Source organism: Solea senegalensis, linkage group LG1 (genome assembly GCF_019176455.1).
Source record: "Solea senegalensis isolate Sse05_10M linkage group LG1, IFAPA_SoseM_1, whole genome shotgun sequence".
Lineage (NCBI taxonomy): Eukaryota > Metazoa > Chordata > Actinopteri > Pleuronectiformes > Soleidae > Solea > Solea senegalensis.
In genome coordinates, this window is record NC_058021.1 from 3,434,000 (window position 1) to 3,448,508 (window position 14,509).

The 14,509-nt window shown below is 38.9% G+C and overlaps 2 protein-coding genes across 4 annotated transcripts; one reads left to right on the forward strand and one right to left on the reverse strand.

Annotated features, from left to right (window-relative positions):
- The first annotated feature begins 1,077 nt into the window (after positions 1–1,077).
- On the forward strand, positions 1,078–9,317 carry LOC122781684 (sodium- and chloride-dependent GABA transporter 3-like). The gene is made up of 14 exons (XM_044045634.1): positions 1,078–1,234; positions 1,312–1,446; positions 2,391–2,528; positions 2,643–2,685; positions 3,434–3,566; positions 3,653–3,787; positions 4,463–4,566; positions 5,037–5,161; positions 5,248–5,360; positions 5,440–5,577; positions 6,129–6,231; positions 7,944–8,044; positions 8,189–8,359; positions 8,470–9,317. Exons 1-14 carry the CDS (start codon positions 1,078–1,080, stop codon positions 8,578–8,580), a joined length of 1,707 nt encoding a protein of 568 aa, XP_043901569.1. The 3' UTR covers positions 8,581–9,317.
- On the reverse strand, positions 9,247–14,347 carry pold3 (polymerase (DNA-directed), delta 3, accessory subunit). 3 transcript variants are annotated; one of them, XM_044024507.1, is made up of 13 exons: positions 14,207–14,347; positions 13,663–13,718; positions 12,921–13,020; positions 12,797–12,836; positions 12,571–12,703; positions 11,585–11,846; positions 11,357–11,429; positions 10,930–10,964; positions 10,769–10,893; positions 10,319–10,422; positions 10,051–10,136; positions 9,866–9,947; positions 9,247–9,576 (listed from the first exon to the last, which is right to left on the reverse strand). In XM_044024507.1, the coding sequence occupies exons 1-13, from the start codon at positions 14,261–14,263 to the stop codon at positions 9,377–9,379; spliced, it is 1,353 nt and encodes a 450-aa protein (XP_043880442.1). In that variant the 5' UTR covers positions 14,264–14,347; the 3' UTR covers positions 9,247–9,376. The 3 variants fall into 3 exon arrangements, with proteins under 3 accessions (XP_043880442.1, XP_043880433.1, XP_043880424.1); XM_044024498.1 differs by having other exon boundaries at positions 10,769–10,899; XM_044024489.1 differs by having other exon boundaries at positions 10,769–10,964.
- Between the last annotated feature and the right edge of the window lie 162 nt (positions 14,348–14,509).

Below are 14,509 nucleotides of genomic sequence, written 5' to 3' on the forward strand. Positions count from 1 at the left end.
GTAAATTATGAAGAAGAGGGTCCCCAGGATTCAGCCCTGGGGCACACCTGAACTAACAGTGGAAGGCTGGGAAGATAGGATTTAAACCAGTCCAGTGGGGTGAGAGTGATGCCAGAGAAAGATAACCTTTTGAGGAGAGTGATGTGACCGCACTCAGGTCAAGGACGATGAGAATAGTGAGTAGACCAGAATCGGGTGCCATTAGGATTATGCCATTAGGTCGTCTGTGATTTTTACGGGTACAGTTTCTGTGCTATGGAGGGGGCGGAAACCGAACTGGAACTTTTCACTTCCTACCTTGTGTTGATGTTATGCCCCAGTCTAGGGGGCTTAGGACAGAACAAGATAAGGCCTCATCTTCCCCAAGTCCCAAGTGACCACAAACTATTTTAATTGTATATTCAGAAAAAGAACGATTTATTTACCAAAAGTAGGTTTAAATGACAAAATTAGATGAACTGAGGTATAGGCTTCAGGGTGGACTAAGGCCAAAATAACAAACAAAAAAAGTCCCTGTCTAGAAAATAATAAACCTTACCTAATCAACTAAATGACAGGAAACTTACCTCCCAAACTAAATAAACAGGAGAAAACGCTGCAACAAAACTGACAGTCCACCCCTACTGCTCGAAGAAGAACTAAACTACACAAAAGGTCTACAAAGCTGATGTGTGGCCGGTTGGGAGAGGGGGCGGATGAGGAAAAGTGTGTGCTGCCATGCTGCCGTCTGACGTCCACCAAATCGGCTAATTATGTATTAGGTGGTGGTGGAGTACAGCCAATCAAGAGCCAGGGCCCAGAACCACTCCACCAATCCTGGCATGGCTATGGCACACACCTATTTGCCTAGGAGATTGAAGGAAGAAAAAAACACAGGGCACACACAGCAGTTTGACTGAAAAATAATGACTACAGTCATAACAGTTGATGATTTTATGGTTTTTGCAAAATGATATTTGCGGTCATCAGACCGGTTTTTGCACATACAAAAAGTCACTAGTGATCACACTCACACTGCTCTGTCTCTGCACAGCACAGCACAGCACAGCAGTGAGCTCCTGCAGCAGGTTCAGTAAGATGAACCGGGAAATCAGGAAACGAGAACATCAGGGACAGCTTGGAGACAGAGGACAGTGGACCAGTAAAACTGAATATATTCTAGTGGTTGCTGGAAATGTGGTCGGTTTGGGCAACGTGTGGAGATTTCCTTATCTCTGCTACAAGAATGGTGGAGGTGAACAATGTACATTGCTAAATGTTTTGAAGAGAGGTGAGTGACCTAAGACTCAATATCCACATATTTCTGTATAGGAGCCTTCCTGGTGCCGTATTGTCTGTTAGCTGTGGTGGTTGGGATTCCTCTGTTCCTGCTGGAGACTGCAATGGGTCAGTACACACAGGAAGGATTTATCACCAGTTGGAAAAAACTGTGCCCACTGGCACAAGGTGAGTTGATGCTTTTTTTTTATTTTTAAAATGTCCATAGTTTGGCTTCCAATAAAAAAACAAACAAACAGTGAGTTTTTCTATGGCAGCCATACGAAATTGATAGGGACAGGCAACCAGCATGCGTTCTGAAACTGGGGAAAGCTAAATTGCAATTTTCTGTGCAGTGACATGGGGAAGAGTACGAAGGAGTATTAGGGCCGGCCAAGGGGAAAAAGCAGGCAAATAAATAAAATAAATCAATCAATCCGGCACAAGAAAAAAAAAGGCAGGCAAAAAAAAAAAAAAGCGACTGACGTGGATTGTGAAGGTGATTTTCTGAAGTGGTGAAACTGTATTTGTAACTGATTTTGTATCATATCAATAACGTCAGTACCCCTGCATCTGCCCCGTTCCAGCTATTTCATTTTGTATGAATAAGGCCACCTCCTCCAAGTTTGTATGGTTTATCCTCCTGAACAAACCAAATTTCCGTCTCTTCAGCATCCTAATATCACCGCACCGTGTTTATGAGCCAAAAGAGAGAGAATTTCCTTATTATTATAGCTGATTCTGAAGTACCACTTAATTGACGCATCTGTAGAGGCAGCCATAGCCATTGACTATAGTACTTTGATATTTCCTAAATGAATTTATTTTTATGCATGACTTTTTTTTTTTCTTTTTTGCCTGAGATATTTTTTTCTTGTGTTGGATTTTTTTTGGCTGGCCCTAAAACTCCTTCGTAGAAGAGGGAGTGGCATTTTAGTCAAACTATCAACTGGCATCATCTGAATCTGTTTTTATACCAATTTGACAACTATTCCACCTCCAAATGTGTGAAAGCGTGTCTGTTTTTCTGTGTTTTTTAATGCACAAGTTGAACATGCAAATAAAAATAATAAAAATAGGCTGATGGAAACCCGTCGCCATTGATGTGATTTACCTTCAATTTTACATTCCAGGGATTGGATATGGATATTTCATGATGAAAGTTTATGACTTCAGCTACATATTAGTCCAGGTGTGGGCTCTCTTCTACCTGGTGTTCTCTTTCCGATCTGAACTGCCATGGGCCAACTGTGACAACACCTGGAACACAGGTGGTTCATTCATTTTTACTGCACATATTTGTCACATGTAATGTTTTGTAATCACGCCTTTCTTCTCACACACAGCTGATTGTCTTGGTCTTTTTAATTCATCTAACCTGACAGTGAGTCAGACCAACGCCACCTCTGCTGCAACTGAGTTCTGGGAGTGAGTCTTTAACGTCTGCATTCATGTTCAGCACTATTCTTACGTTAAACGTTATTCCAGCTGTGGGAAAAATAAACATTTGCCCTCGCCTTAGGTGAAAATGTACATATATACACAGAACATACTGCAATGAGCTGAGTTAATGTGTTTCTGTTATGAATTCACCAGTTATGCAAATGGTTACAGGTCTTTTGTGTTATGCACTACTGTGGTTCAGTTGAGACTTATTGGGGTGGGATTGTCTCGCGAAAGGGGGAGAGACAACCCGAGGTTGATGTTGTTGCTCTTGTGTGTTGTTGTGTGGCTAAAACGTACAGCGAGGTCACGGCCAACAGTGACCGAAGTTAAGCTGTATTTTTTTGGCAAATAAATGCACAGAAGTTGCAAGCCAGTAATCGCCTCCTTATTCAATGCTGCAGCACGGAGTGTTACAGTACATACACTTTCGTAGAACAGAAATGTATGTATGTTCTGTGCATGCTTCACTATTGTGTGTCTTTTGTATTTTAAATTGTAAAATGATGTTTTCAAGTGTTTCCTTAACCCTTGTCGCACTGTGTTTTTGCCTCACGTGAGCGGAGATCATTGTATTTTTTTAAGTGTTGTTTTTTTTCTATTTCCATTGGCAGTTTTGACCTAATTATGAAAAGCACTTCTGCAGTCGGCTTCACCTGCATGAGTGTCTGTAGCATCAAAGCTGTTGGAAAAATTCTGATGTTCTGTGGTTTTAAACGAATGCCCTCCTCAGACGCCGGGTGTTGGCCATGTCTGGAGGTATTGAAGAGCTGGGCAGTGTTCGGTGGGAGCTGGCTCTGTGTCTACTGGCCAGCTGGGTCGGCTGCTATTTCTGTATTTGGAAAGGAGTCCGATCTTCTGGGAAGGTGAGCGGATATTTGTTTCAGCGTTTTAAAAAATCCCTTCAAATATTATGAAACATTTGAAAAATAAATAACTCTTTTGTACTTAGGTGGCATACTTCACAGCCACGTTCCCTTATGTGATGCTGTTGATACTCCTCATCAGAGGCCTAACTCTGCCTGGAGCCTGGGATGGCATTTATTTTTACCTGTATCCAGAGTTGGAGAAGCTGGCTGACCTGGAGGTGACGTATTTGACACTAACTTTAGAACTATTTTGGGACGTACTGGAGATGAAAATACTGGAAAATATAGCATGTGGTGTCTTATTTACATGATGTTAGTTTGGAATTGCAATGCCCCTTATATAATTATAATTAATCCAGCTCGTTCAAAACGCTGCATTCACATGGACTCGGAGGCATGAGCACATTAAGCCAATTCTGTCTACCCTGCACTGGCTCCCTGTGTGCTACCAGATTGACATTAAAATCACTAAATCTGCAGATCAGCTCCTCTTAGTTGTACCAAAAACAAGGCTGAAGCTTAGAAGGTACCAAGCTTTCTCTGTTTCCACCCCTAAATTGTGGAATGAGCTCCCACTCCACATCAGGCAGACTTAAATCTCGTTAAAAAGCACATTATTTTCTTTTATCCCAGTTTGAGTTCTATTTTATGTCTGTGTTTTTATTATCTTTTTCTAAATGCTTATTTTATTGTCTTTTATGTGTGACTTGTGTATTGTTAATCTTTTTTTATTCTGTTTGTTGATTCTGTATCTTGTGTACTACACTTTGGTCCACCCTGTGGATTCCTATATCTACCTTTTTTGACAGATCGGCTCCAAAACTGACCTCATATAATAAACAGAGGTATTTCCACAGGTATTTATGAGAGTTGGAATGCTTCTGTCATTACAGGTCTGGTTAGAGGCGGGTTCTCAAATATTTTTCTCCTACAGCCTGACTATTGGGACACTGAATGTTTTAGGCAGCTATTGTGAGTACAACAACAACTGTTACAAGTAAGTGAAAGTTAAGTTTGACATTAAGTTCACAAGTTACCACACACACACACACACGTATATAATGAAACTTGCAGCCTTTTTTGTCCTTTTCAGAAGGATTTAACCTCTGCTCAAAAAAATGTTTGGCCAAACACCAGTATCTTTGATTTTATCAGCTTTATTCTGAACAAAGGCATACAAAACTAGAGAAAGCACTCAGAGAGCACTAACCAATGTGTGTTACCGTGATATTAGCAATTGCGTAAGTCCAACTAAAACATAACTTGCGATTGTTGTCAATTGAATTTCTCAAAGTTGGACGAACAAACCCCCGATAATGAGATAATGTGAATGGGAGTTGAGTTGCTCCTGCATGCACAGTCCCACCACAGTCGGACTCCAGCCAATATTTTAGACCGATATGAACAATCGAAATGTGAAAATAAAAAATAAAATGTCTCTCGTCTGTGTGTGACACTGACCTTTAGGGACTGCTTTTGGCTGTGTCTGCTGAACAGCGCCACCAGTTTTGTCGCCGGATTCGTCGTCTTCTCCGTTCTTGGATTCATGGCTCAGAAACAGGGTGTGAGCGTCAGAAATGTGACCGAGTCAGGTACAAGTGACCTAACCTTTTGACGGCACCTGTTTTGAAAAGACACAGAGCATCGATGATCTGCTTGTGGAATCTTTTATTGGCAGGTCCTGGTTTGGCCTTCATCGCTTACCCTCAAGCAACAGCAATGATGCCTCTGCCACAGCTCTGGACCGTCTGTTTCTTCCTGATGCTCATCCTTTTGACGGTCGACACACATGTAAGACCGATGATTGACCAACCACATAAGAGGTAGATGCAGCAAACACAGTCTCAGCTCATTTCATTCCTCCTCGCAGTTTGTGACGGTCGAGAGCGTCATCACCTCCGTGAGCGACTTGTATCCGAAGCTGTTTCACGCGACGGGACGACACGAGATCTTCGTCCTTGTCGTCTGTGCCTCGTTTTTTCTCCTTCATCTGACCATGGTCACTGAGGTAGAGAAAACACTGACCTTAACCCTGAGAACACAGAGCATTTAGGCTGCTCCCATAACTATGTTAAAACATTATACAGAGGCTATAGGAATGTGCAGTTTACAGTGTCTTATATTATATTTGATATAAATGAATGAACTGATGATTTCTTTTTCATTTTCACCAACTATATAGACACACCTTTTTTACATTGGATTGAATCTGTTTGATTTATCTTACTGTCACATACACAAAAACAGAGATCAAATAGTTCTCAAAGCTTGAAATTGTAAAAACATTCATTGACAGTGTAGACTTGAAGAAATACATTATAAGAGTGTCTAAAAAACAAATTTATTAAATTTCCATTTTTACTGATGTTAAGGCATGCCATTGCGCAAAAGTCTTTTATCAGTCTATGTATGCCACTGAAAAATAGATAATTAAAAACATTTATAAATAAAGAGGCAATTTACCAAGGATATGTGCTACGTGAGCGCTAAGGTTTAAAACACAAACACAGATTGGTTTTGTGTAATGTTGTGAAGGTTGATTACGTGTGTCTTTTCCAGGGAGGCATTTATGTCTTCCAGCTGATTGACTATTATGGTTGTACCAGAGCCTGTCAGGACTTCATGGCTGTATGCCAGTGTGTGGCCATAGCCTGGATCTTTGGTGAGTAAAAAATCATTTACCAGGTGACTCAATTGTGATTTTATTATTCTATTACTTTTAAACACTTAGTCAGAGTCAAATAAATTTAAGAGGTGAAATGGAATCTATCCAAAATATAGGATATCCATGTACTGCAATGTCAATGCATTGATCAACACTGCATGGGATTTGCTGTGAAAGGTGTTACTCCCGTCATTTCAATTTTCCCTTAAGAGATAAAATGTATCATTCGAGATTTAAGTTAATGGTATGAAAATGTTTTTGGTTGCACATTTTTTCCTTAGGCTCACAAACATCATCATAACATACATTTAAAAAACACACAATATTTCACCCCATTAACTTCACAGGTGTACAGGACGTGACGGGAAAAACACACAAATTAAGCCATAAACTCACAATAACATGCCGAACTTTAGTGAATCAAGACTACATAGTGCCTGCTTCATGTAATTATTGAAATAACAGTTTCCTATGTATAGGCTCAATTGTTTTCTATGAATGTTGCAGTTTATGAAATGGTCTATATCTAATCTATCTAATGTTAAAATACAGTGGTGTAAATAGGTCGAGCAAAGTAAATAAATGTAACCCATGAGTTTCTGCGTTGTGTTGTGTCGAGCGAGGCACACATAGGAGTTGACTTCTGGAAGATTTATTCCCCTTTTCAAAGGAAACAGAACGTCCACAATGTACAGTTATCTCACTCAAGCTCCATAAATTCAAAACTATTTATGAATACATGTGGAAATTATCAAATGTAAATAAAGCACAAAACAGCTTCAGAGAGATTAGTTAAATAAAAACAGTAAATAAAATATATACATCAGTAAATAACAAAATATATTAAGAAAAAAGGGTCACAGTACAGCAATTTGCCCTTTTTCCTCTCCCTCCAATCAAATAATTTTATATATGTATATATACATATATACATTTTATATATATATATATATATATATATATTATATATATATATATATATATATATATATATATATATATATATATATATAACAAAAACTTCATAACATACATACCTTTTCAAAGGAAACAGGCTGCACACACCCACATATCAATCATACAGCGGCATTCAAGATGTCAACACAGGCACGCAGCGGTGTTTTTAACCCATGCTCAAACTCACGGGGCCAGGAAACCCCGTAATAACCGCCGCTAGCATTAAGCTAATTCACGCAAGCTCATTTTGAACACATTTTTAACTTACCTGCACAACGGGAATTTAACCGGCATGCTTATTAACAGCACGTCACAAAGCAGTGTGCATTATGATAGACGTTCAGGTTTAAGAGCGACAAACAAAAAGCTTGTAAAAAAATCAAAGGGAGAGAGAAATGTAAACATAACTTTTTAGCTCCAAGCATCAGTGCTCACTGAAGCAAGACACACACAATGTGCAACGCTTAATTACTCCCCAGGGAAACAAAAAGGTATGGTATGGAAAATAATAATGTGGAACCTATTTACAATAGAAAACAATTTTGGGGGAGTTCACAATAGAAAATGATGTGAATAGATTACCAAAATAAAATAAAATAAAATTTTATCTTGGCTACACAAACAACTCTACTTCTGATTTCCCGTGCCACTGGTGATACATATGCCACAGTTTGGGAACCTCATGCCTCATTTCTTGGTCACTCACTGCACGTTTATCAGTCTAAAACGATGTGAATCTGATGTTTCATCAGGCGGTGACCACTTTTGTAACATCATCAAGGACATGGCGGGACAGAGGCCTTGTCTTCTGTTTAAAGTGTGTTGGAAATACATCGTCCCTCTGCTGTCGCTGGTGAGACAAAGAGACAAAAGCCTCCTTCCCTCAACTGTTTCATGTGCTTTCTTGACCAGTTTCTTTACTAAGTGCATTTAAAAGTGTCTTTGCAGTACAATTAATTTTATTTTTTGTACACTTTTGTGTTTCTCATCTTCACAGGTGTCCTTTTTCTTGTACCTGGTCGATTACAAACACCTGAAGATTAACGATCACTACATATACCCTGACTGGGCGTATGCACTGGGATGGACTATGACTCTGTCCTCTGTCCTCATGGTGCCACTTTGGGCAGGTGGACAAATGTGTCTGACAAAGGGAACCTTTGTACAGGTTAGCGTTGATTTAGATTTGGTTCATGTGAGGTAAAATAACTGCACTAAATCTCTCCACAAATATATATTTACATAAACACCTTATTTTTTTTTTCCCTTTCCTTTCAGCGTCTGTCCATCCTTTGTCGTCCTGTGAAACCTCCAGCCCGTCATACAGAAAACTGCAAACTGGACGAGCAGGCAACAGTTGAACTTAATATGACCTGTGAAGCTACATGAACACACTTGTCCCTCAAATACTGCACATTCATATCTGCTGTCTTATTTTATATTTTGTTTTGAAACGTGTCGTTTGTCCACATTTTCAGGTTTAGAGGAACGTAAGTCTGGATGTAAAAAAAACAGATCAGTATCCCGTTAGAACGTCAAAGTTTATCGTTTCACATCATCACATGATCATTTGGTTTAAACATGATTCTTTCACATTACAATGTAAAATCCTAAAGTGATGCATTTCACGTTAGAACATCAAAACAGGGTTCCCACGCGTTGGTTGACATCAAAATTCAAAGATTTTCAAGGACTTTCCAGGACCAATTCCCTCAAATCCAAAGAGCGAAAGTACTGCCACAGGTTAAGACAGGACAACTTCATCCAATTCGTCCACTTCCTTTCAACAAAATTCAAGCACAAGGGCCTTGAATTTGTTTTTTTTTTAATTTACAAACTTTCAAGGATTTCCAGGACCCGTGAGAACCCCGTATAAAGTTTATTTTAAACGCTATAACATGAGGTTTATTACATAAGCTTGTGAAACACATCACGTGATATTGATCTTTTTTTAGTGGCAGGAACATGCTGCCGTAGGATGTATGACACAAAAACCAAACGAGATGTAACATCAAATATAATCACAGTATTACAACTCTTAAACAAAGGCGCAAATACAGTTTTCAACCATGTTTATTGAGTATTCATATTTTCGAGTGCTTGGGAAATTAAAATGTTTGCCACCATGAAGTGTTTGTTTCATTTTAGAGTCAGTTAAGAAGTTGGTCGTCTCAGTCGTATTCTCTCATTTCTTCTGGAAAAATCCCATGATGGACGCTTGTTTAGTCCCTTTATTTGCACTTGCTGTTTTCTTCTGACCTTTCTTCTCGTCCTCCTTGTTACTCGCTGTTAATTTAGCGGGGAAGGGATTCTTCGGCGCTTGTTTGACCGGAACGTCTTCTTCTGCCTCAGAGTATGACTCGCTCTCGTAGCCTTTCTCTGTCACTGTGAGTGGAAATGACAAAAACATTAAATAAAAAAGGAAAGCTGGTGAGAATGTGACTGTAGTCTGTGGAGATGTCATACAATTCTCATTCATACAAATCCAGAAGCACATTTTCAATACAAGAGCTGAAAATACACACAAATTATAATGAAACTGAAAGTTGATTAAAGTCATCAAAACTAAGTTTTCACACATTAGGGGTCTCATAGTACGAGTTTTCCAGGATGTGTGAGAGCCCTGCCACACAATCATTTTGATAAAGTTTCCATTTCCGTCTAATTCTCATACCAATGCAGCCTTCGTCGTCCAAAAAGGTCCGGGATTTCAGGACTCGTCTCCTTTTCCTCGTCTTCATCACCGGGAGACTCGGCTGCAAAAAAAAACACGAATGTGACAGCGAATTAACTTTTAATACATGAAAAAAAGATATAATTTGCAGTTATAACATCAGCACAACAATACTGAGCACTTACATGTGAATGTGAAACAGGTTCGATCTCTTTCTTAGGTTGAGGTAATGACTCTTTTATTTCCATCTGCTGTGGAGAATCTGGAATGACTGCATACGTGAAAAAATTAGAGATTATCTGAAAATTATTTTTATTGGGTGTAATTACATTACAAAAGAGAGCAACAACCATGTTGAAAAAAGGTACTTTCAGAACTCAGTTCTTCAATACAGGCTTCAAAGATGTTGAATGAGTAAAAAGAAGAAGAACAAAGTGAAAGTAAAGCACTCACCATCTTCATCGCTGCTGTCTGGTTCTGGTTTCTTAATCCTTCGCCTCTTTTTCTTCTCCATTTTTTCCTCCTCGCTGTCAGAATCTTCAATTCGCTTCGTTTTGCTTTAACAATTGTTGAACATTTGACAATTCAATTATTTTTGCCTGCAATGAATCAAGTTCCTCCTTAAACACCTTTGTTATGACACTTATGGTCATTACAGAGGAGGATTAGGGCCACATATTTTTTTTGGAAACAAAATTAAAAAAAAAACAAGCCAGAATTCTGACTTAAATCTCAGAATTCTGGACTTTTTATTTATTTTGTTTCCAAAATCATTTTCACATGTGGCCCTAATCCTCTTCCATACATAATAACACACAAGCCACAAAGGTGTTGATTGGGAAGGATCACTATGAACCAAATTATTCAAATAAATATTATAAAATTGAACACACACACACGCACCTCCTGGAATCTTTCTTGGTGTTTTTTGTTGATTGCCCTGCAGCAGCTTCTTGTTTCTCTTCAGGCGGTGAACTGGGACGTTGCTGTGGTGCTGTGCTCGATGACTGAGCTGCTGCTGCTGCTGCTGCTGCTGCTGCTGCTGCTGCTGCTGCTGCTGCTGCCGTCTCCTCCTCTTTAACACTTTTGTCAGGTTTTTCTGCGGAATATTTTAAAATTTTTCAATGCAGTCAGTCAACATGACCACATGGTTACCACATACTACTACTGTGTTCCTAATTACATAATTTTTTCAAAAAATAATAATATATATTAAAATAGTCGCCAGGCGGCTATTTTGCTTCTACTTCTCACTTGGTCTTCTTCAGCAGAACATGGTGTCAATTTTGTTCCTATTTTTGAGGAAAACCGACAAGTTTGTATAGCAAATATCAGTGGACACCAGTGTGACTGACAGCTGGTATCGTCCAATAGGAGCCTAGTTTTCATGAAAAGTTCATATCTGCAGATTTTTTAGCAGCTGACTGATAAATCTGTCTAGCACTGATAAAAAAAAAAAGATACAGGTTTAGGATTTGGAATATTACTCACTCGCTTTTTGAGTCCCAAAGAAGTTTGTCATTGGACTGGCTTTTACAGCTGGTTTGCTTTTGGGGACATCAACCTAAAAATAAATTCAAATCACAACAGTAAAAATCTACTTACATCCTTTCACTGGTTAAACATAATCAATTTTTTTTGTAAGGAGAAGAGGCAAAGGAAAAAAGGAAGAGGCTGTAACAACAAAACAGATGCAAACAGCTGTAAAGAGAGTCGTACCACAGGTGCATCTGCTTCTTCTTTCTGTTTTGACTTGACCTCTCTGCTGCTGTCCTGGTTCTTAGAAGCAGTTTTATTCGCAAACATTCCCATGATGCCTTTTTGCTGCTTGGCGGGTGGTTTGGAAGTGAGGGGCAGGTCCCCGTTCATGCTGGATTTTTTCACTGCAGGCTCTGGTGTGGGAGCCTGTGGCGTTTGTCTCGTCTGCTGCAGCTCCACAGACGACAGTGGCACCGCACTGGCGCAGCGGATCGCACTGTATCTGCAAAGGAAGCGGAAACTTTTAAAGTAAATATCGGACGTGCCACAATTCAAACTAAGACTTTTTAGGGTGTTTTTGTCTCCCCTGATTAGTCATGCAAAAATATCAATTAAAGGGGTATGCAACCTTAAAAAAAAGTACATTTGGTTTTATTGTGCACAACATGATAACAGACAACCATTTCCAATAGCCCATTAGAACAGGTTTTACTTTAGTCAGCATTCTTCAGTTCCGAACAGCATCCATAGGGACACAAATCTACTAAACACTAATCTCCTTTTCATTAGCTTCATGTTTGGAAGCATAATCTGGCATAATTTCACCAAGATGCACATTCATCTTGCAGCCGTGAATGTTTTTAGATAACCTGAAACTTGGGACACCACTCTTTTTTTTCCCGTTACATCCTTTAATTAATTTAATTTGAAAAGGACAGTTGTTTATTTGCCAGTGAGTTTGGGAGAGAAGTAAAACATACCTAAAAAGTTACATCTTCACTGATCTCTACTGTGCTGTCGTTTTCTTTTTCCTCATTCCTTATTTCTGGTGCATTGCTGACATCACATTTCGTGCATGGACAAAAACAAACAAAAACACTCTGGCATGATAGTTCTCTGAGGACAGTTAGTCTTCTCAACAAGGCTTTTCAAGTGAAATATTAGCAGGACTGGCATTTGTCAATATGGCAAAGGGAGCCTCAACCCAAACAATCTATTCAACATACCTGCTGCAGTTTTTAAGATTGTCTCTCACAGCATCATAGTCAACACTGTAGAGAGGACTGCTGTCTTTCAGTAAAGCTTTCTGGACACTGTAGACGTGGACGCTAACGATCAAACTCATCTTAGCTTTGAAATCTGCAAAGTAAAACAAACAAAATGTATTAGCCTTGGAATAACCCGCCCCAAAAGAGTAATAAATACATTCTCTGGGACACAACTTTTACTGACCCTCCAGTTGTTCTTCTCTGACAACAGACACCTTGTGGCTCTGAAAAGCAAAATGGCAATACATTTAATTAAACGGAGGTTTCATGAGTACAAAAAGATGCAAACGGTGACAACTGTGACTCACTGTTTGGCCATTGTCCACCATCTTCCCCGACACAAGGTAAGTGGCATGAAGCTGACCCGAACTTTCCTTCCTCTTGTGATCCAGGTAGTGGAAGAGCATCCTGAAGATGAGACACGCACCGAATCATGTTCTGTGACATTTAACCTGACTCCAACACACACACACACACACACACACACAGGTCTCATGACCAAATAATTCATTTAGCAAAAGTTTCCATCCAATGATGATTAGACTGCATATTTTTGGGCTCTGATTCATGTTCTGCTTATATCCCACTGTATTTTGTTTAGGGCTGCAACAATTATTCAATGAATCCATTATTAATTGATTATTTGGTCAATTCATTGGTTTGAGTGGTTTTTCAATAATTAAGACAAGCTTTCTGATTTTTCAGCATCTTGAATGTGAATATTTATTCACTCGTGACAAAGAAATCACAACAACTCAATCATTTTGGTTTGTACATCATCAATTCCAAGTTTTCTAGCATTTTACGGACCAAACAAGCACTCAATTAATGGAGAAAGTAACCACAAATGAATCGATTATGAAAGGTAATAGGAAACTTTGAACTTGTACTTTTGAAACTCAAATCTTAAACATTAGATTTATATTATTATACAGGAATGAAAGAAAAAAAAACATTGTTTGTAAACTCTTACATGGATATAGACTAGATTGTTATTGAATTAAAAATGGCATATTCCTTTACTCTCCATCATAGAGAGGGAACACTCACTGTTTTGCAGTGTTGACATGGACTCCAAGTGTTAGACTCAGCCATTTGTAAGTGACCTGATAAACAGACGAAAACACCTCGTTTACCACATAAAAAGGAGCAAAGGAGAAAGATACCAAAGACAAAACTGCACATGAGTGTCCACACACTTTTCAAATTAACGTCAGAATCTGTCCTATTTGTCATTAACTGTATTTTCGTTCGCTTCTATTCCCTGGAGTGAGGTTTAGACCTTAAATACTGTCCGTCATTTTTATAAAATCCAGAAAGACAACCGTTGACGGCTAACGGCAATAGCAAGCGTTCATCGGACATATAAACTACAGTTTTTACGACAATCGTAACGCTATTATTAAGTCAATTCGTAAGCCGAAGAGGCTAAAAGACCACAGAGGATGATATGACGTTGTAAGTAATACCCCACCGATACATATATTGCCATGACATGCAAGCAAATATTAAATGTACAGTTTTGTCAGTTCAACATAACGTTACGTGCGTGCAATTTGCGCGCGCCAGAAAAGAGACATAAGACGCGACTTACTATTTTGTCGTGGTCGTTCACGTATTCATCAATATTATCCAAGTAAAGCTCGTCCATTTTGTCTGATAATCCGTGAACGTGAGACAGTTTATTGAATATATTCAACTGCGCGGGAACGCCGTTTATTTACTTCCTGTTAAATGTCACATGTCTTCTTTCTGTTTCCTGTGAAGCTGGAGGAGGACCGCGGCCTCTACAGGCCATCAGAGGCAACAGCAGGTAACTTTATATATTATTATTTTAAAAACTGAAATTCTGATTGACCTCAGTTATTATTTTATTTTATTTTATTTTATTTTTTAA